Source organism: Echiichthys vipera (genome assembly GCF_963691815.1).
Source record: "Echiichthys vipera genome assembly, chromosome: 18".
Taxonomy (NCBI): domain Eukaryota; kingdom Metazoa; phylum Chordata; class Actinopteri; order Perciformes; family Trachinidae; genus Echiichthys; species Echiichthys vipera.
The window spans coordinates 1229732-1252009 of NC_139843.1; the positions used below are offsets into that span (position 1 = coordinate 1229732).

The 22278-nt window shown below is 47.1% G+C and overlaps 1 protein-coding gene across 1 annotated transcript in view; it reads right to left on the reverse strand.

The window, feature by feature from the left end:
- Nucleotides 1–22278, reverse strand: part of LOC310961353 (glutamate receptor ionotropic, delta-1-like) — a gene marked incomplete at both ends in the record, with an annotated part of 570081 nt that overhangs the window by 26226 nt on the left and 521577 nt on the right. The window contains 5 exons of the mRNA XM_083933383.1: nt 2380–2575; nt 10325–10463; nt 16788–17130; nt 17217–17291; nt 18958–19080. Of these exons, the coding sequence (XP_083789509.1) occupies nt 2380–2575; nt 10325–10463; nt 16788–17130; nt 17217–17291; nt 18958–19080 (876 nt within the window). The remainder of the gene's footprint in view (nt 1–2379; nt 2576–10324; nt 10464–16787; nt 17131–17216; nt 17292–18957; nt 19081–22278) is intronic.

Sequence of the window (22278 nt, forward strand, 5' to 3'; positions counted from 1 at the left end):
CTGAAACACGCGCGGACAGAATAAATCAGCTGATGAAATAAACCGCCGTGACCTCGACGTGACCGTGGGGCCGTGGTGTTGCAGTGCAGCAGCTGATGAGGAGGAGACAACAGGAGCAGAGCAGAGCTGCAGCATCTGCTTCACTTCCACCTGCTCGCTGTCACTGCTAATTGCATCCACACACACACACACACACACACACACGCACACGCAGGAGCAGAGTGAGTGTACACGGCGCCCGCTCCGCCCTGCTTGTACAGTAACAGGGACGCTTCGGTCTCGCTGTTCCGACCTAATCAGCGCCGCGTCACGTCTCTTTGATGCTCTGCTGCTCTCCGCTTGTTCGCCTCTCATCGTCTGAGGACGCTCCTCTCCCCCCCACAGGTGAAGTCTGCGGAGCCGTGCACGGACGCTATGAGCTGTGTGACGGCACGCTGGGACGCTGAGAGCTGGGCGGCGTCCAGCGGGGGGGAGGGAAAGGTTTGTGGTGAATCAAAGGAGAGCAGCTCGCACACACACACACACACACACACACACACACACACACACCCCTCAGCGAGAGGCCGTCTGAGGACACTTATTACACACAAGATCAGAATTAGGCAGCGGAGACGCCCTTTCCTTGTGTGACTTCAGCACATCTGCGCCCACAGGACATCACTAGTGTCTCACTCTGCTCTGCTTTGATCTGCGTCCGCTCTGACTCGCTCTCTGACACTGTGGCCACTTGTGTCATGGTCGTTGTGTCCTTGGGCGAGACACTTCACCCACCTTGAGGAGGTGGTCTAAGGGGTCGTAGGCGCTGATTAGCTGCCACGCGCCCGTCAGTCTGCCCCAGGGCAGCTGTGACGGACTTTACCACCATGTGTGCGTCTGTGTGAATGAACCTGGACTCTGTAAAACACCTTGAGCTCTGAGAAAGACGCCATAACACACTTCACTAACTGCAGTGGTGACACGTTACTCTGTCACTGAGGGTTTCCCAGAGCTTCTCTATGGGGTTTAGATCTGGAATCGGACTCTTCCTCCTCTAAACTGAACTGACTTCTTCACACACTTTGGGTTCAGTCGCTGAACATCAAGTTTCCATCAGACTCAAATAAAGTGAACTTCAGTGTCGTGGTCTGTTGGAGGTTTCCTGCAGCAGGAGTTGGGCCTCTTTGGGGGGCTGGAGCCGATCCCAGCTGACATCGGGCGTGAGGGTCGCAGGACAAGAGACGAACAGAGAGTCATGTTGTCCCGGTGTCTGCGTGGGTTTTCTCCGGGTTCTCCGGTTTCCTCCCACAGTCCAAAGACGTGCAGGTGTTGGGTTCATTGATGACTCTAAATCACCCGTAGGTGTGAATGGTTGTCTGTCTCTGTTCGTCTCTATGTGTCCTGTGATAGACTGGCGTCCTGTCCAGGGTGGACCCCGCCTCACGCCCGATGACAGCTGGGACAAGAGGCTGAAGATGAATGAATGAATGAACATGAGTCAAATGTCTTCACTGATTCACACACGTCAGTCAAAAAGTGTGTGATTCTGTTGATGTGATGAAGCAGAAACGTGACTTTGGTGCAGCCTGAGTCGCTTTAACTGTGTGTGTGTGTGTGTGTGTGTGTGTGTGTGTGTGTGTGGGGGGGGGGGGTTACAGCAGCGAGAATACGTCAAAAAAACTATAACAGTGAGGGAGTTAGCGTGAAAATTGATGAATAATGGATGCACTGAGAGCCGATTTGTCTCCGACGCTAATTTGTCAACGGCTTTTTGGAAGATCTACGAGCATAATACACACACACACACACACGCACATACACACAGACACGCACGCGCGCACACACACACACACACACACACACACACACACACTAATTACTGTATTGTGCAATTAGGTAATGGATAAACAGAGGAGTGTCTGTGTATGTTTGCCTGCTGTGAATGAAACAGGAGGTGTTTGTGTGTGTGTGTGTGTGTGTGCGTGTGTGTGTGTGTGTGTGTGTGTGTGTAATGTCTCCCTGTTGACTTGAGATGAGAAATCCTCTCAGTGAGCAGCAAACTTGTTGATGGAGGAGACGAACATCATTGATCTTGATGACGTCCATGTTTGTTTGGTTTGTTGACACACACACACACACACACACACACACACACACACACACACACACACACACACACACACACACACACACACACACACACACACACACACACACACACACACACACACACACACACACACACACACACACACACACACACACACACACACACACACACACACACACACACACACACACAGACAGACAGACAGACAGACAGACAGACAGACAGACAGACAGACAGACAGACAGACAGACAGACAGACAGACAGACAGACACACACACACACACACACACACCTTGCGTATGCCCTCAGACGGGCTGGACACGGAGTGGTCCAGGCCGTGGTTCTTGCTGATGGTCCTCCACAGCTCGGCGTAGGTGCTGTCCTGCTCCAGAGGGTTGGTGCCTTTGTTCCTGAGGTAGTCGAAGACGGCCGAGTCCCTCACCGTGCCGTAGTCCACGTCCATCTGCCGCGCCAAGTCCTGGAACGACCTGGAGGAGACGACAGGACCGGAGACAAGGGGTGAGGAGATCCTGTCTTAATCATTATCACTCTTTTTTCGTCATTCTGCATCAATTTCAAATCAGTTTGCATCTATTTTTAGTCTTTTTCAATCTATTTTTAGTCTTTTTCAATCTATTTTTAGTCATTTTTCGTCTATTATTAGTAATTTTACGTCTATTTTCAGTCATTTTGCATCTATTTTCAGTCATTTTGCATCTATTTTGAAACATTTTGCATCCATTAAACTCATCTTGAGTCCATGTTTAGTCGTCTTTAGTCCGTTTTAAGTCTCAGGACTTCAGAGATTACAGTGGAGACGAAGTCACGGTGACGACGTTAGAGCAGGTTTTGTTCTCACAGGAGGAGAAAAGTCAGGAACACAGTCTTCTCAGGTCAAAACTTCACTGAGTCTTTAAAGACGAACATGTAAAGTCGTCCATGTGTGGGACCGATGTCTTTCGTTTGTCCAAAACCAAAACAATCCCATCTGAAGCTGTTTTGTGTTTATTATCTGAAGCTGTTATGATTTTGTAAATCGTCTGAAAACATAATCATCTCTGCCAAGTCCTGGAGGACACGACAGGACCAGAGATGAGTGAGGAGATCCAGTCTTAGTCACTTTCACTCTTTTTCAAGTCATTTTTAATCAATTTTTAGTTATTTTGCATCTATTTTGAGACATTTTGCATCCATTAAACTCATTTTGAGTCCATGTTCAGTCATCTTTAGTCTGTTATGTCTCAGGAACAGGAGGCGACGGCTGACGCGTGTGCAGCGACACGGAGCCGCTCTCATTTTAATACAGAAGAAAACAAAGTGTTGAGAAAACAAAGTGTTCAGACTCTCATCACAACAAACAGCAGGATATGGATTTCCTGTTAAACACGAGTGAAGATGAATAAACGATCGATCTGAAACATTAAAAGTTTGGAGACGACACAAAACAAAACGCTTCTTTATTAAACAACAGTTTATTTCTGACTTCTGTGCTTTAAGAGGATTTTACTAAAACTGTTTTTAACACACGTGGAACTTTGTGTTACTTTTTATTTTTGATGATTAGACGACAGTCAAACTTCACTTTGCTTCTGTTTTTAGTCATTTTGCATCTATTTTTATTCATTTTGCATCTTTCTGCACACACAGATCATATAAAACATGTCGTGTTTGTTTCTGTAAAATTCAGTGAATGCGTCACATCCATGTTGTCGTGTGTGGGCTGTTGTCGTGTGTGTGGTGTTGTGGTGTTGTGGTGTGTGTGTGTGTGTGTGTGTGTGTGTGAGCGTGTGTGTGTGTGTGTGTGTGTGTGAACGCTGCAGCTTTCATCAGATGATTGCGGCACTGGTGGAGGTGAGAGATGGAGTCTAATTGGATTGTGAAGCACGTGGCCGTCTGGATTATAATCCCGCGTGTGCGTCTCTCAGCACCGTCACCTTTCATCCGCGCTCGCGTGTTAAATAAATATTAGTTTGATTCATTTCATTCAGATTTCTGTCTCTTTGGAAACGTGAACAAACGCTGACGGTCACATTCATCTGCTGCAGACGAGCTCCAGGTACACACACACACACACACACACACACACACACACACGCACACACACACACACACACACACACACACACACACACACACACACACACACACACACACACACACACACACACACACACACACACACACACACACACACACACACACACACACACACACACACACACACACACACACACACACACACACACACACACACACACACACACACACACACACACACACACACACACACACACACACACACACACACACACACACACACGGCACCTTTATTTTGAAGGACACAACCTCAGAAAATCCACCTTTTTAATATTAATTCATTCGTTTTTTCCATTTCTTCTTCTTTTAAATCCTCGACCAAAGTATAAATATTTACATGGACGAGTTGTGTGCAAAATGAAGCCACGGAACATGAATTAGAACAACTTCATTAGTATAATATATATATATAAATATTAAATACTGCTTTAAATGAGTACTGCACATTTAGATTGATAATTACGCTGACATCAGCACGGCTCTGGATGATTATTAATCCTCTGATGAAATCTGCAAAAGAAGCTTTTTAGACAAATAAACTCTGTTCACGTCCTCCCACAGGCCTCTTCTACCCACAATGCCTTGTGTTTGAAGGTCACTGCCTGTAGTAGAGTGAAGTCGCTTTGATTTCTCCATATTTCTTTTTTTTTAACGACCTTTTCTCTTCTTCTGCACTCATTTCTGTCCGCGTGCTGCGGCTGTGTCTGAGTCATGAATCAGAACATTTCAGATCTTTTACGGTTTAATTTTAAAGTGTTTTTATTCTCCGCGCCACGTCCTCCGTGCTCCGTGCTCCCGCCTCTTTCTACTCCTCCCTGCAGACGAGTGTTTTTCATGTTGCTGTTGTTTGGATCGAACGACGTTGTTTTTAATTTAACTGAGCGAGAAAAAGAGGAAACACGAGAGTTTCAGAAGCATCGAGACGCACGAAAGTGGGCGCACAAACGCACGCACGCACATGCACACTCACATACACGTACATACACACACACAGACGCACGCACACACACACGCAAGCACGCACAGTCACGCACACACACACACACGCAGACGCACAAACGCACACAAGCATGCATGTGCACATACACGCAGACGTACGAACGCACACACCCATGCATGTGCACAAACACGCACGCACACCCACACTGATTCACTGCTTTGTTCTCGATTAACGGCGCTCCCTCTCCTCGTTTATTCTCTAGCCTCTGGACCCGCTGACTGTGGTACGAGCTGATTCTCTGCTGAATCAGGTGACGTGTGTTTCGTTCTAAAACCAGCTGCTGCAGACTTGACTGGGTCTCTGGAGACGACATCCGCCGGTTCGAGTCCAGAGAAGACGCTGTAACGTTGACCAACAACGATCTGAACGTGTTTTGTCTCGTTGCGAATTCCATCACAATCTATCATCAGCGCTTATTTTAATGTCTAAATGAGACAAATTTAATTTACATTTACATCATTTTCATATTTTAACAATTAAGATTTACAGGAAACACAGAGATGATGCATCCATCAGGGAGAAACAAGACGAACAACACACCGAACACGGGGAGGACACTGCTTTTGATTACAGTCATTTAGACTGAAAGCTCATTTCAGCCGATTTAAAACCGTGACACTCTTTAAAAACAAGTGTTCACTCATGCAAACTGTTCCCAGACAGACTCGTTTTTTGTTTTCCAGGTTGTTACTTTATGAACTCACAGCTTTTTTTACCCGGTAAAACACGAGTCACACCAGGAGGCCGGTGTTTACCGCCGTGTGTCTGGAACATTAAATTACAGTCTGACTCAGGTTCAGCAGGTTCGCTGCGATGGAAGCTGCTGATTGGATGTTTATTCTCGTCTCAACGAGGTCATCGGAGTCAGAGCGAAGCTCCGGGTGGAAGAGGACGGACGCCGTCTTTAACTCTTTACTTTAAAATGTTCTCGACGCTGCAGACGACGGGAGGGACCAATCACAACCAAGGGGACTATTTTCAGTGACAGATTAATCCGCCTTTGAGTTTCATAGTTAGTGTTTGAGAACACAAAGTTATATCCAGCTCCAGCAGGGGACCCCAAACTTCCCTTTCCTGGGCCACATTAACCAGCTCTAACTGGGGGATCCTGAGGCGTTCCCAGGCCAGGGTGGAGATCTAATCTCTCCACCTGGTCCTGGGTCTTCCCCGAGGCCTCCTCCCAGCTGGACGTGCCTGGAACACCTCCCTAGGGAGGCGCCCAGGGTTCATCCAGACCAGATGATCCTGAACCACCTCAACTGGCTCCTTTCAACGCAAAGGAGCAGCGGCTCTACTCCGAGTTCCTCACGGATGCTGAACTTCTCCCCCTCTCTCTAAGGGAGACTCCAGACCCCCTCCTGAGGAAACACATTTCACACGCTTGGACCTGGACCTGGTTCTTTGGGTCCTGACCTGGACCTGGTTCTTTGGGTCCTGACCTGGACCTGGTTCTTTGGGTCCTGACCTGGACCTGGTTCTTTGGGTCCTGACCTGGACCTGGTTCTTTGGGTCCTGACCCAGCTTTCAGGACCACAGGTGAGGGTAGGAACCAGGACTGAGGGTAGATCCAGAGCTTTGTCTTCCTCAGCTCTCTCTTCATCACAACGGTGCGGTAGAGCGACTGCAGCTCCGCCCCCGCTGCTCCGATTCTCCGGCCAAACTCACGCTCCATCGTTCCCTCACTCGTGAACAAGATCCAGAGGTCCTTGAACTCCTTCACTTGGGGTTCCAGGCACGTCCAGCTGGGAGGAGGCCTCGGGGAAGACCCAGGACCAGGTGGAGAGATTAGATCTCCACGCTGGCCTGGGAACGCCTCAGGATCCCCCAGTTAGAGCTGGTTAATGTGTCCCGGGAAAGGGAAGTTTGGGGTCCCCTGCTGGAGCTGCTGCGCCCCAAAATCATCAGATGCTGCTCTCAAGCAAACTTTTGGGGGATTATTTTCCCTGACGGATTAATCCACATTAGTGTTTGAGTATTGAGTATCTGGGAACACCGTGTAATATCCAGTAACTCCTACTTTCTCCTAATTTGTATGTTTTTATTCCTGAGAAAAGCCGAACGTATGAAGTTTTAACTTTTTGACCACTGTTGAAAACTTCCCTGTCTCTGTCCGCAGCGTCTGCAGAGCTCTCCCACAGACGCAGAGGTAACGCCTGCGTGCTCCACACTTACACCGGGAGCGTTAAAGATCGGAGACGGAGAGTTTTCACACATATTAAACACCTGAACTCAGAACCTGTGGTGTCATTTCTTTATACTCCAGGTGAGAGCTCTTTCTCTCTGTAAATGTAGAACTCCTTCAGCTCTACTCCCTCTACTTCACAGCTCCGCGTGTGGGATTGTTAAATCACACAGGATCGGGAGCGTTTCTCTTGAGGTGATTTCCTCTTTAAGGGAAGAATGAAGGTGTGAGAAACTCCTGAGGAGAGATTAACGGCGTGTGGACTGAATACAGACACGTTCTCCACTGACAGGCTCGAGGTCTTTGCACATTGAGACCGAATATTCACCTGAAAATGAATTCACCCTCTGCCCGCGGCTATCTGAGGGGTCAGAGCCGTCCTCTTCCTCTATTTTATCCTCGTCATCATCCACCGGAATATTACAGTCTATCTGTTAAAGGTCGGCTATAATCTGGTTTATGATAAGGGGGGAATCAGCCAGATTTTGAATGTTTACAACCCTCATGCTCCTCCCCCCTCTACCACGGAGTTCCCTCTCGTGCTCGTCAGTGCGTGTGCACCAGATTCCCGTGAACACGCCCCCGATTTGCTTATGAGTTGTTGTTTACCTCTGAACAAACTGCTGAATCAGCAGCGACCGGATTCCTCCACAGGGATTAATAATAAAAAGCACCTCATCGTCGCGGAGCAGCTGCACACTGTGGGGAGTCTTTAAGAACCTCCACGCCATAAACTTTACTCTGTCGGACTCTGCAGAGCCTCCGAGACCAAACGGATCAGAACGGAGAGACTCAACGAACTTCCTCCAGAGACTTTGGAACAAAATCACGTCTCCTTCAGTTGAACTCGGGTTTTTAAAAGTCTGCTTCTGCAAACAAGCGTCAAACTAGAACTGTAAGGCTCATTAACACTCACAATAAGATAAGACTTTCCTTTATAAGTCCCACAAAGGGGACATTTCTGATCAGGCTAACTGCCATGCTAACACTCAGGCTAACTGTCATGCTAACTGCCATGGCCACGGTTAGAAAGATGGAGGAAAAACTTTTTGTTTGTGTGTTTGAGTTTCACAAACTTTTTATTGTCCATTACTGTGGGAAGTCTTTAAGAACCTCTACACCATTAACTTTACTCTGTCGGACTCTGCAGAGCCTCAGACACCAAACGGATCAGAACGAACTTACGTCTCCTTCAGGTTTTTAAAGGTCTGCTTCTGCAAACAAGCGTCAAGCTGAGAACAGTAAGGCTTATTAACACTCACAGTAAGATAAGACTTTCCTTTATTAGTCCCACAAAGGGGAAACTTCCGATCAGGCTAACACTCAGGCTAACAGTCAGGCTAACAGTCAGGCTAACTGCCATGCTAACTGTCATGCTAACAGTCATGCTAACTGCCACGGTGAGAAACATGGAGGGAAAAACGTATTGTTTGTGTGTTTGAGTTTCACAAACTATTTAACGTTACATTAAAGTCGTTTCATGATCTCTGAAGAAAACGTAAAGATGGAGGTTTATCAGCATCACAGCAGGTCTGTGAAGAGGCAGTTTACGAGCTAACGGTTTGTTTTCAATGCTAACGCTGATTTAGCCGTTAACTGGGTCTCTGCGCCCAACCTCAAAAGTGAGCCCAGCGCAAAAAGCCGATCACGTGAAGGACCCTTTACAGTCATGCTTACTTTTCTGCCAGGCTGAGTGTAATGCTAACTCTCAGGTGTAATGCTAACATTCATGCTAGCTGCCATGCCATCTTCTCTTTTTACTGCGTGCTGTCTAATTGTGGTCTTGTTGTTATTGTGTTGCATGCGTTCTGTATATGTGGGTCTGCTCTGCGTGCTGTGGTGACACACACAGACACACACAGACACACAAAGACCACAAAAAGACACAAAAAGACACACACAGACAGTCACAGACACACTGCGTGCTGTCTAATTGTGGTCTTGTTGTTATTGTGTTGTCTGCGTTCTGTGTTTGTGCGTCCGCTCTGCGTGCTGTGCTGTGATGTGTCTGCGTCTTGAATGATGTTTTCTACATTGATGCTATTTTGTCATGTTTGTTAACTGCTGTGCATGTTTTGTAGATCGCCCTGGCTGTAAGTTTGTAACTTTGTAATTTTAATCTAATTGTTTCTATAATCGGAGTAGAGCCGCTGCTCCTTTGCGTTGAAAGGAGCCAGTTGAGGTGGTTCAGGATCATCTGGTAAGGATGAACCCTGGGCGCCTCCCTAGGGAGGTGTTCCAGGCACGTCCAGCTGGGAGGAGGCCTCGGGGAAGACCCAGGACCAGGTGGAGAGATTAGATCTCCACACTGGCCTGGGAACGCCTCAGGATCCCCCAGTTAGAGCTGGTTAATGTGGCCCGGGAAAGGGAAGTTTGGGGTCCCCTGCTAAAGCGGCTGCCCCCGAGACCCGAACCCGGATAAGCGGATGAAGATGAGATGAGATGAGATTGTTTCTATATTCTGTTTTTAGGGCGACTTTAATGTCTGTCTGGGGACGACAGATGAAAAATAGCCTCTTTTACAGTAATGTTATTAATGTGCACTGTCCCTGTTTTCACATAAACTCAACTTCAACAGTCAGGCTAACTGTCATGCTAACAGTCATGCTAACAGTCAGGGTAACAGTGAGGTCCAGTTTACAGTGCACATACAAATGTATTTCGTATCCTATAATATAAAATGTAAAACATTATTGATGCTCAGCTGTTACAGTCTGACTCTGATAGGATGTGATGTCTGTAGCAAAGAGTCACTGCAACGATTTAGAGTCTGCTCGTGTGCAGAGAGTATCATCTGCTCGCATCTGAATAATTTATGATTATTTGTTTACATCCCTCGCAGCTGCAGCCACACGGTAAACTGTTAATATCAGGATGAGCTCAGTCATACTGTGTGTGTGTGTGTGTGTGTGTGTGTGTGTGTGTGTGTGTGTGTGTGTGTGTGTGTGTGAACCTTACCGTATAGCGTGGTCCATGCGTGACACGGTGAGGTATGCTGCCAGGTTGGCGGTGTACGACGAACACACGATGAGCGTGAAGAGCCACCAGCTGCCCATGACGATCCTCAGAGCCACCGAGCCGATCATACCGTCACCACCTACACACACACACACACACACACACACACACACACACACACACACACACACACACACACACACACACACACACACACACACACACACACACACACACACACACACACACACACACACACACACACACACACACACACACACACACACACATGCACGCACACACACACAATGTCAATTTCAAAGATTTTTTGCAAGTAAAGAAAGCTGCAGTTCACCGTGAAACTGGTGAAGTATAAATTCTGTGAAAACACATCATTAGAAAGACCATTCACCCAAAATCACACACATTTCACTGGGGTGTTGATCACACAAGCAACGGGTCTCGCTCGTTCTTTCTCTTCTCAGTTGATAAAAAGAGTCTTATTGTCGACCTAGCATCTTTTTCTGGAAGAAAGGCACTGGCAGGGTGTTGGGGAGCGCTTCATCGCAGCGCCACAAAGCGCAGGCTTTAGGTTTTGTTTATATGACATTAATGTTAGCTAGGTGGCTTCACAAGCTAACAACAAGCCAACAACAAGCCAACAACAAGCCAACAACAAGCTAACAATAAGCCAACAACAAGTCAACGACAAGCCAACAACAAGCCAACGACAAGCTAACAACAAGCCAACAACAGGCCAACAACAAGCTAACTACAAGCCAATAACAAGCCAACGACAAGCCAACGACAAGCTAACTACAAGCCAACAACAAGCCAACGACAAGCTAACAACAAGCCAACAACAGGCCAACAACAAGCCACCAACAAGCCAACAACAAGCTAACAACAAGCTAACAAAGCTAAGCCGTAGGGTGATAAAAGCAGCAACAGTCGCTGTGACAAAAAAAAGATGTTGGCTAAAAACTCTATGTATGTGGTCACAGGCTGTTAGCTAGCGAGCTAGCAAAGATGATGTAGGCTTTATTGTGTGAGACACTGAGCAATTTCCATAGGCATTCTACAAGCTAACGGTTGTTTCAATGCTAAGGCTGATTTAGCCGTTAACTGGGTCTCTGCGCCTAACCTCAAAAGTGAGCCCAGCGCAAAAAGCTGATCATGTGAAGACCCTTTAGGTTACTTTTTGACTAACTCTCATGCTAACTGTCATGCTAACTCTCAGGTTAGTGTCATGCAAACTCTCCGGCTAGTGTCTAGCTAACTCTCAGGCTAAGTGTCATGCTAACTCTCAGGCTAAGTGTCATACTAACTCTCAGATTAGCTGGCATGCTAACTGTAAGACTCTTATGTGACCGTGCTCGTGTCCAAATGGAGGATCTCTGGGGTGACTTATCGGGTTGATAACCACCGTGTCCAGCGTGTGAGCACTCGGTGTGTGACTGTGCAGTCAGAGGAGATGCTGGGGACGCTGAACTGGCTGCGTCCCACAGGTCTCTGGAGTCCGACCGCCGCCTGATTCAGGCTTTATCTCAGTGAGCAGAGCGGCCGCACGGCTGCATCTAATCACAACCCGTTAGGCCTAAAAGGTTTCCCAGGCAACCTGCCAGACCATGAGAGATACAACTGGGTGGGTGGCTCTGCTGGGAAAGTGTGTGTGTCTGTGGGTGTGTGTGTGTGTGTGTGTGTTGATGTTGGAGTGTGTGGATCCACTTGTGCATGTTTACCTGTCCTTGTGAGGACCGAGTGCAGCGTTAGGCCTTCAGAGGACATTTATCTTTACAAAGGAGAGGACGGTTTTGGACACAGAGCACATTTTCCATTAACCATCACAAACAGTTTCACCTTTCATGATTTTTCACAAGGTTTTTCCAGCATTTTGTTGTCGTAGTTTTAAACAGGAAGGGACATTTTGGGTGGCGTTTTGACGACGTGAAGATGTTTAGCAGAGAGAGAGAGGACGTCTTTTGTCTTCAGTCTCTCAAAAGCTGTTTGAGGTTTCAGATTTTATTTTAGAAGAATTCCTTTATTTGTTCCCAATGGGGAAATTCAATTTTCACTCTATTTTTTTCATTTCACACACACACACACACACACACACACACACACACACACACACACACACACACACACACACACACACACACACACACACACACACACACACACACACACACACACACACACACACACACACACACACACACACACACACACACACACACACACACACACACACACACACACACACACACACACACACACACACACACACACACACAGGACCTATATACATGCAACTAGTGGAGAGATGTCAGAGTGAGGGGCTGCCAGTGACCAGCGCCCCGAGCAGTTGGGGGTTCGGTGCCTTGCCTTGCTCAACAGCACCTCTGCAGTGCCCAGGAGATGAACTGGCACCTCTCCAGCCACCAGTCCACGCTCCATTCATGGTCCACACAGGGACTGGAACCAGCAACCCCCCGGTTCCCAGCCAAGTCACCTATGGACTGAGCTACCGCCGCCCCAACGTTTGCCCCAGATGGGACAGATGTGTTCACTTTAGAGAAAGGTGGGGTTGAAAATATTGGCTAACCGCACATGCTCAGTAAATCCTCGGCTGCAGTTGTGGCGATTAGTCACGTTTTATTTTGGCTCAGTTAGAGTCCGCACACTTTCACGTGTTCCTCTGTGGATTAATTTGGACCAAACCAGAGTTGGTGATAGTTTGAGCACTGTAGAGTTTGGTGAGTTTTATTTAGTATCTGTCCAGTTTGAATGAAGATACGATAAAATAAGAGAAACTTAATTAAACAGCAGAGACTTTCACATGTTGGAGTGTAATTCCGGCACAGATTAGTCTTTTCCTGCACTTTAACCATCAGTAACCATGGAGTAGAAATCCAGGAGTGATGCTAACAGCGGACGTGGCTAACAGTGGTTAGCTCGGGGCAGCACGGTGAAGGCATTCAAAGGTCTTTTTTAAGAAGAAGAAGAATTCCTTTATTTGTCCCGCAATGGGGAAATTCACTCTACTATTATTCAGGTTACACACAAACATGCACAAACAGGACCTATATACATGTAATTAATGGAAAGATGTCAGAGCGAGGGGGCTGCCAGTGGGTTCGGTGCCTTACTCAACAGCACCTCGGCAGTGCCCAGGAGACTAAATGACACCTCTTCAGCCACCAGTCCACGCTCCATTCATGGTCCACACAGGGACTCGAACCAGCAACCCTCCGGTTCCCTGCCGCCCACTAATGCTGCTGAAAATAACAGCAAACCTCTGCAGCAGCATGAGAAGAGTCCCTACACACACAACAAAGCAGCAATGGGCTCCTTCCACTGTAATGGACTTTACTATGAGAGGAGCTGGTGCAGGGGCCAGTAGGTAAGTCTTTAAAACACTCTTTAATAAACTCTGGCTTCACTAACTACGCTGATGACGCTTTGTTGTGTGTGTAGGGACTCTTCTCCTGCTGCTGCAGAGGTTTGCTGTTATTTTCAGCAGCATTAGTGGTTAAAAAAGACCTTTGAATGCCTTCACCGTGCTGCCCCGAGCTAACTACTGTTAGCCACGTCCGGCTGTTAGCGACTCTCCTGGATTTCTACCTTAATAGTTGATACACAAACGGTCTCGATGGCTTAATTGATGAGTGCAAGTGTCGAAAAAGACCCTGGGATGATTTTACGCTGGAATTTCACTTTAAGCTAATGTTTAGAGAAAGTCGCTGAGTCAAGGAGGTCATTAAGTTTTCAACGTTGCTGTGAAACGTTAACATTTCTGAACTAACGGTCCATTTGTTCTCATCTGAAGCACCTTAAACTGTGCTTTCACTCATCACTGTAACTGTAACTCATACACACACGGATCTACACGAAGCTTCCCACACACAGAAACCCACGCCATCACTTCACTGCGGCGTTTCCTGGAGCGCCGCTCTCTATAATCTAATTCATTTAAGCCCTTTTTAAGTTTCACGCCCTTGTTTCTGCTTCTCTGCTAAATATTTCAGATGCTGCAAATCCTCCCGTGATCTTTGTTTCCCTCCTCTGTTGCTGTGTAATCCGTGGAACAGCTCCGAATTAAAAACTCCCAACAATCAAAGCTAAACCCGTCTTTACGGGCTCATCATCTTCCTTTCTCATGATGGATTTCAGAGAAACAGCCGAGCTGCTCAACTGTGGGAACATTTTCAAACTCATTTCTTTCCTCGGATGTTTGGATCCAGAGTGACTCCCTGCAGGAATCAAACCTGTGAACTGGGAGGTACAGGACAGAAAGCAATCAGGAAACCACGCGTCCACTCCGTTAAACAGAGGGGCTTGATTTAGGTTGATTACACCCGTCTGTCACCAACATACGGTGTCCTCTAGGAGCCAAAACGTGTGCTAAAGTGTCCTCTAGGAGCATAAACGTGTGTTAAAGTGTCCTCTAGGAGCATAAACGTGTGTTAAAGTGTCCTCTAGGAGCATAAACGTGTGCTAAAGTGTCCTCTAGGAGCATAAACGTGTGCTAAAGTGTCCTCTAGGAGCATAAACGTGTGTTCAAGTGTCCTCTAGGAGCCCAATTGTGTGCTAAAATGTCCTCTAGGAGCCAAAACGTGTGTTCAAGTGTCCTCTAGGAGCATAAACGTGTGTTAAAGTGTCCTCTAGGAGCCAAAACGTGTGCTAAAGTGTCCTCTAGGAGCATAAACGTGTGCTAAAGTGTCCTCTAGGAGCATAAACGTGTGCTAAAGTGTCCTCTAGGAGCATAAACGTGTGCTAAAGTGTCCTCTAGGAGCATAAACGTGTGTTAAAGTGTCCTCTAGGAGCATAAACGTGTGCTAAAGTGTCCTCTAGGAGCATAAATGTGTGTTAAAGTGTCCTCTAGGAGCATAAACGTGTGTTAAAGTGTCCTCTAGGAGCATAAACGTGTGCTAAAGTTTCCTCTAGGAGCATAAACGTGTGCTAAAGTGTCCTCTAGCAGCGAATGGCCCAATTTCAGGAGCCCGGTCCATATTCAACAGAAGGATCCAGAGAACAAAGAGTTAGTGAGCGTCTTGCTCCATAGCTGCTCATCTCATCCGTGGAAGCCTCCATGTTGTTTACACTCAACAGTCTCTTCTGTTTCCCTTCAATCCACAAAAGAAACCAACGCTGATCCGTTCGGTCGCTGCTCAAACTTCTCCAAATTCATCTCATCTCATCTTCAGCCTCTGATCCTGGATCAGGTCTCAGGGGCAGCAGCTCCAGCAGGGGACCCCAAACTTCCCTTTCCCGGGCCACATTAACTAGCTCTAACTGGGGGATCCTGAGGCGTTCCCAGGCCAGTGTGGAGATCTAATCTCTCCACCTGGTCCTGGGTCTTCCCCGAGGCCTCCTCCCAGCTGGACGTGCCTGGAACACCTCCCTAGGGAGGCGCCCAGGGTTCATCCTTACCAGATGATCCTGAACCACCTCAACTGGCTCCTTTCAACGCAAAGGAGCAGCGGCTCTACTCCGAGTTCCTCACGGATGCTGAACTTCTCCCCCTCTCTCTAAGGGAGACTCCAGACCCCCTCCTGAGGAAACACAGTTCACACGCTTGGACCTGGACCTGGTTCTTTGGGTCCTGACCTGGACCTGGTTCTTTGGGTCCTGACCTGGACCTGGTTCTTTGGGTCCTGACCCAGCTTTCATGACCACAGGTGAGGGTAGGAACCAGGACTGAGGGTAGATCCAGAGCTTTGTCTTCCTCAGCTCTCTTTTTAACGGTGCGGTAGAGCGACGTGTACTTGTCTGTCTTTATTGTGTTCGGTAGTTCACCTGCATAACACCCACGAAGAAGAGAGTGTGGGAGATACCAGATGCCCAAACTTCTCCAAATTCTGCTCGTAAGATACAACGGAGCTCAGAGATCAGGAAGGACTCAGGAGGCGAGCTCAGTGGAGCATGACGAGACAAAAGCGTCTAATTCCTGGTGTAAAGATCCGCGGATGATCGGCGCTATGATCCAACTACTTCCTCTTTAGCACTCCGCTAACTTTACTGTGGATTAAATGATTTAATCAGTTCTCTTCTAGACTTACTCCACTGATTTACAGAAGTCTCTGACTCCATCTAAGTCAATGACAAAGTAGTTTTGGGCGCCACTGCATCACGTAACCAACAGGAAGTAGTAAATCCACAGTTTGAGCACTGGTCTCTTGTCGTTGTTTGCTGATTTTGTTGGTGTTTCCGTGTAAATCTCCCTTCTCCTTCACTTGTTTTTTACCAGTTTTGCGCCGGCGGCACGATAGAAACGTCACCAACGAGCTGTGAGTTCTCCGCTCTGTTCACACACACTTCAGACATCACACACACACACTTCGGACATCACACACACACACATCGGACATCACACACACACTTCTGTGCTCCTCTAAAGTCTGTTTAACTCACACATTTGTGTTTTCACGTACAAAAGAAAGAAGTTTTTATGTCTTACCTTGATTTACGAACGCTCCGTAAACGATCCAGATGGCGCTGTGCAGAGAGCCCGAGCCCACGCCGTTGGGCGGCGGGCCCGGCGGTGCATTCTGGGCGGCGGACGAGCGCAGCGCCTGCAGCCTGTTGAGCAGGAAGACCAGCACTCCGACCACAGGGATGGCGGCGGCGATGCACGCCCAGACGGCGAGGTCGAAGGGCGCGAACAGAGAGAAGATGTTGATCTTCTCTTCGGGTTTTCGCAGCAGGATGCCGACGCTGTAGTCAAGGTAACGCTTGCTGAAGTCGACCACGTTCTCTCGCTCCGGTGTGATGGTGATGGCCGACACGGCGAGGTCGGCTCTCTGCAGGAGGGAGAGGAAGTTCGTCAGTCACAGATACTTATGTCGGGATTTGTGCTGAAGGAGTGGAGAGTAACGTGGAGCTCTACCTTATTGATGAGGTCTCCGATCATGCCGTTCCACGAGCCGTTGGGCAGCTGAGCTCCGTATTTACTGTCGGCCACCTGGAACAAACGTTAACAACGCAGAAGGAGATGAAATGAAAGCTGTAGTTTCTCATCCAAATGCTCAAACTTCAACGCGCGACACGACAGATAACAGTCAGGTATGAACTCTGGAGAGCAAATGATCACAGCTGCTCCAGACGGATGCATGTGGACGACACCATATTAGGTTTTACTTAATGCTCTGTTGCCCATGAAGGTGGAATAACATATCTTTCTACCTCTACCTCCATCGTGACATTAAGAGCCTACTCACACTGTCCTTCTGGCCGCGGCCAAAACCGTTTTTTTTCAGCTAAAGCCTAGAACCTTTAAGCAGTGTGAGTGCACCCGCTCCGCGCACAACTGCGGCCAGCGGGCAGCCCACGGCCCGCTTGAAAGAGGTGGGCTTTAGCGGAGCCGTTTGCACATGTACGAGCACGAGCGTGCGCACGTGTACGAGCACGAGCACGAGCCCTACGGCGGTAGCTTTACGTGCGCCTGTTCGGACATGTAAATAGAAGGAGGAACCATGCGCGGACATTTAACAACAACAACAATGGCGGCGAAAGGTTCACGTTGGTGTGATGCGGAGGTGGAGTGTTTACTGCAGATTTGGTCGATGAAAAGATTCAAAAACAGTCGACAAGACGCACAAAAACTCCGAGGTCTACGGAAAGATCTGGAAACAAAGCCACGCATCGCCATGACGTCATCAATGCGTGTGACGTGTTACGGCGTGATGACGTATAGGCAGCAAGAAGCATTCTCCGAGGCCCAGGTAGTGTGAGTACAAACGGGGCTGGGGCGCGGGGGGGAGAGGGAGGGGGGGACAAGTACCCTAAAATCCGGGTCGCGGTGCGGAGGGACAGTGTGAGTGCGCTCTGTGATAAAGTGTTTATCTTCTCTAAACTTTATTCAGGGTCCCCGCGGATCCTTAGGAAACAAATTCATTCATCTAAGAACGAGGTCTTAAAAGTTATTAAAGTGTCTTAAATCAAACTTTCAAAGGTCTTAAAGCGTTTGAACACCGGTTTTATTAAGTTGCGTTGAATGGAACTTGAGTGCACTCTGCGTTTGTGCAGGTGGGACTGCAGCGATCGTACTCGGGTGTCAACCAGAAGGGGACTAACTTAGACCTGGAAGCTGAGGCGGTCTCAGTCCCCTCCCAAAGAGACTCTGGTGCGCTTCCTTCGGGGTGAGAACGTGATCGGTCCTGGGTGCACGCTAACTAGATTGAGCACTGCACATTTTGGACAGACCCAGCTCCTGTAGGCAGCTACGGGCGCCCTCCCACTGTGCCTCCGTCCCGTGCCCCGTGCTTTAGGGTCCTTGTCCCCCCCTCCAGGCCCGTTTGTACTCACACTACCTGGGCCTCGGAGAATGCTTCTTGCTGCCTATACGTCATCACGCCGTAACGCGTCACACGCATTGATGACGTCATGGCGATGCGTGGCTTTGTTTCCAGATCTTAGATTTCACCGTGGCGTTAAAAAAAGTCGTAAAAGGTCTTGAACGTAACTTGATTTAAGCCGTATGAACCCTGTTTATTCATCAGTCTCTTCCAAACAGTGAAAATTAAACCACAACCGACCCAAAAACTGTTCAATAACTCAGTGTGACATGAACTACGGTGTGTTCCCATGGTTACGACCAGCGTAACTGGACCCGGGCGCGTCGGTCCTACCTGGTAGATCTCGTATTTGAAGCCCAGGATCTTGGCGAGGGCGTCCAGGACGTCGATGGAGAAGCCTTTGTATCTCTTCGGCTGCCCCAGGATGTTCTCTGCCACCATCACGAACGGGTCCTCCTGCGGAGAGACGCGCAGCTGTCAGAGGCCGCTCTTGAACACCCGAGCTCTGTGATTTACTGCGTCCTCGTGTTTCCTGTTTGCATCTGAACTGACTGTTTGACCTTGAACTACACACACACACACAAATCTGCTGTTTTCATTGATTTTGTGTCTTTTTTGAGTCAATTTAGTTGTTTTTAAGTCATTTTAGACCCTGTTCTGATGTGTGTTTGAGCTCTTTTGGTCTATTTTCAGTCATTTTGCATCCCTTTTTAGGCGTTTCAGGTATCTGTGTGGTTGTTTTGCATCTATCTACAGTCATTTTGCCTCTTTTCTGGTTATTGTGTATGTATGTTTAGTAGTTTTGCACATATTTGTTATCGTTTCGTTTGTTTTAGTCATCAGAAGTATGTTTTTTGGTTGTTTTTTTTGTGTTTTCAGTCATTTTGCATCCCTTTGCAGTCGTTTCAGGTCTCTGCGTGGTTGTTTTGTGGATGTTTTGCATCTTTTTTTTAGTACATTTGCATCTTTTTTGGTGGTTGTTTTTGTATGTTTAGGAGTTTTGCATCAATTTGTTGTCATTTTGGTTTGTTTTTAATAATTTTTCTTATGTTTTTGGTCTTTTTTTTTACTATTTTCAGTCATTTTGCATCTATTCTGGTTATTGTGTATGTATGTGTAGTAGTTTTGCACATATTTGTTATCGTTTCGTTTGTTTTAGTCATCAGAAGTATGTTTCTTGGTTGTTTTTTTTGTGTTTTCAGTCATTTTGCATCCCTTTTCAGTCGTTTCAAGTTTCTGTGTGGTTGTTTTGCATCTTTTTTGTTGTTTTGTTTGTATGTTTAGTAGTTTTGCATCGATTCGTTCTCATTTTGGTTTGTTTTAATAATTTTTCTTATGTGTTTGGTCTTTTTTTTTACTATTTTCAGTCATTTTGCATCTTTTCTGGTTATTGTGCATATATGTTTAGTAGTTTTGCACATATTTGTTATAGTTTTGGTTTGTTTTAGTCATCAGAAGTATGTTTTTGGTTGTTTCAATCAATTTTCAATTATTTTGCATCCCTTTTTAGGCATTTCAGGTCTCTGCGTGGTTGTTTTGTGGAAGTTTGGCATCTGTTTTTAGTACATTTGCATCTTTTTTGTATGTATGTTTAGGAGTTTTGCATCGATTTGTTGTCATTTTGGTTTGTTTTAATCATTTTGCGTCTATTTTTGGTCTTTTTTCAGTCATTTTGCATCCCTTTTCAGTCGTTTCAGGTCTCTGCGTTGTTGTTTTGTGGAAGTTCTGCATCTTTTTTCTGGTTTTGTTTGTATATTTAGGAGTTTTGCATCGATTTTGGTTTGTTTTAATCATTTTGCGTCTGTTTTTGGTCTTTTTTGTTCCATTTTTCAGTCATTTTGCATCCCATTTTAGTCGTTTTGGGTCTCTGTAGTTGTTTTGTTTTCTATGTTTAGTAGTTGTGTGTCTATTTGTTGTCATTTTGGTTTGTTTAAGTCAGTATAAGTGAAGTTTTTCTATACCTGTAGTTACTTTGTGTTTGTTTGGGGTCATTTAACGTCTGTGTGGTCGTTTCACGTCTGTATTTATTTGTTTTCCAGCTCATTGTGATCATTTTTAACGTGACTATCACAGCATGCACAGTGTGCAGAGCGGAGGGTTGTTTGGTATTCACTGCCTGTCCAGAAGATCTGGTGTCCTTATAAAATGGTGCATGACAGTAGAAAGTCCGCGTGCACAGGTGGTGTGTGTGCGGCTGCTGTGGGAGCGACAGTGTTGTGTCGGTGCGGGGAGCTGGCAGCACGCAGAGCTGGAAGTGTTGCAGCTGCAGGGGATCAACGGCAGGGTGAAGGTATTAGTCTCGCTCGGTTAGACCTGCGTCTCCACACTGCTGCGCCAGCACAGGAGGAAGCTCCGGCACCCCCGGCTGTGGGATCAGGGCCGCGAAACACTCGGCTGTGAATCTCTGCGGCTAATCGCACGGACCGGAGACGCTGCGGAGGCTCAGGTGCCGGATCAACACGCTCTCCAATCACAACAAAGGAAGAAACTTTTGGGTTCAGGAGGAGAAAAATGAAGCTGTGAGAAGCTGCTGAGCTGAGAAACGTGGGTTTACGTTATTGACTGAAGGGTTTTTCTGTGGAAACATTAAAGTGGAGTTAGAGAGTGGGCTGGGAGATCCAGAAGTGAACTCGGGTTTGAACTTGTGTGAAGTGAGTGGAGCCCATCGGCCCATCGGCCCCTGGGCACAGACGTGCCTCAGGTCCCCCCCCCCCACCGTCCACAGGAAGGGTTTTGCATCCCTGTTGTAGTGGTTTAGCGTCTCTGTGGTCACTTTGCATCAGTTTCTAGATGTTTTATGTGTATTTGTAGTCGTTGCAGGGCGACACGGTAGTGTGGTGGTTAGCACTGTCGCCTCACAGCGAGAGGGTTCCAGGTTTGAATCCCTGCTGGGGCCCGTCTGTGTGGAGTTTGCATGTTGTCCCCGTGTCTGCGTGGGTTTTCTCCGGGTTCTCCGGTTTCCTCCCACAGTCCAAAGACGTGCAGGTGTTGGGTTCATTGATGACTCTAAATCACCCGTAGGTGTGAATGGTTGTCTGTCTCTGTTCGTCTCTATGTGTCCTGTGATAGACTGGCGTCCTGTCCAGGGTGGACCCCGCCTCACGCCCGATGTCAGCTGGGATCGGCTCCAGCCTCCTGAGACCCCGACAGGGACAAGAGGCTGAAGATGAATGAATGAATGTAGTTGTTTTATGCTTATTTTCATTCCTTTTGCAGCTCCTTGTAGTCATTCTTTGTCGGTTTTGCATCAGTTTTAGTCGTTTTGTGTCTATTTGTAGTCATTATATCTGTATTTGTTCTATTTCCAGTCATTTTGCATCCCCTTTGTAGTCGTTTTGGATCTCTTCGTGGTCTTTTGCATCTATTTTTAGACATTTTGCATTTCTTTTTAGGATTCTTTGTATGTTAATTGTTTCTTATCTCCTTTATTTTGCATCTTTTTTTAGACATTTTATATCTTTTTGGTTGTTCTGCATGTACGTTATTGTTTAAGGTATCTTATTGTTTCTATTTTCAGTCATTCTGCATCTCAACAGTCATTTTTTAATCTCTTAACAGCCCTTGAAGCCTTTTTGTGTATGTGTATGTGGTCATTGACGTCGCCCTGTGGTCGTTTTATGTCTATTTTCATTAGTTTTGTAACTCCTCGTGGTC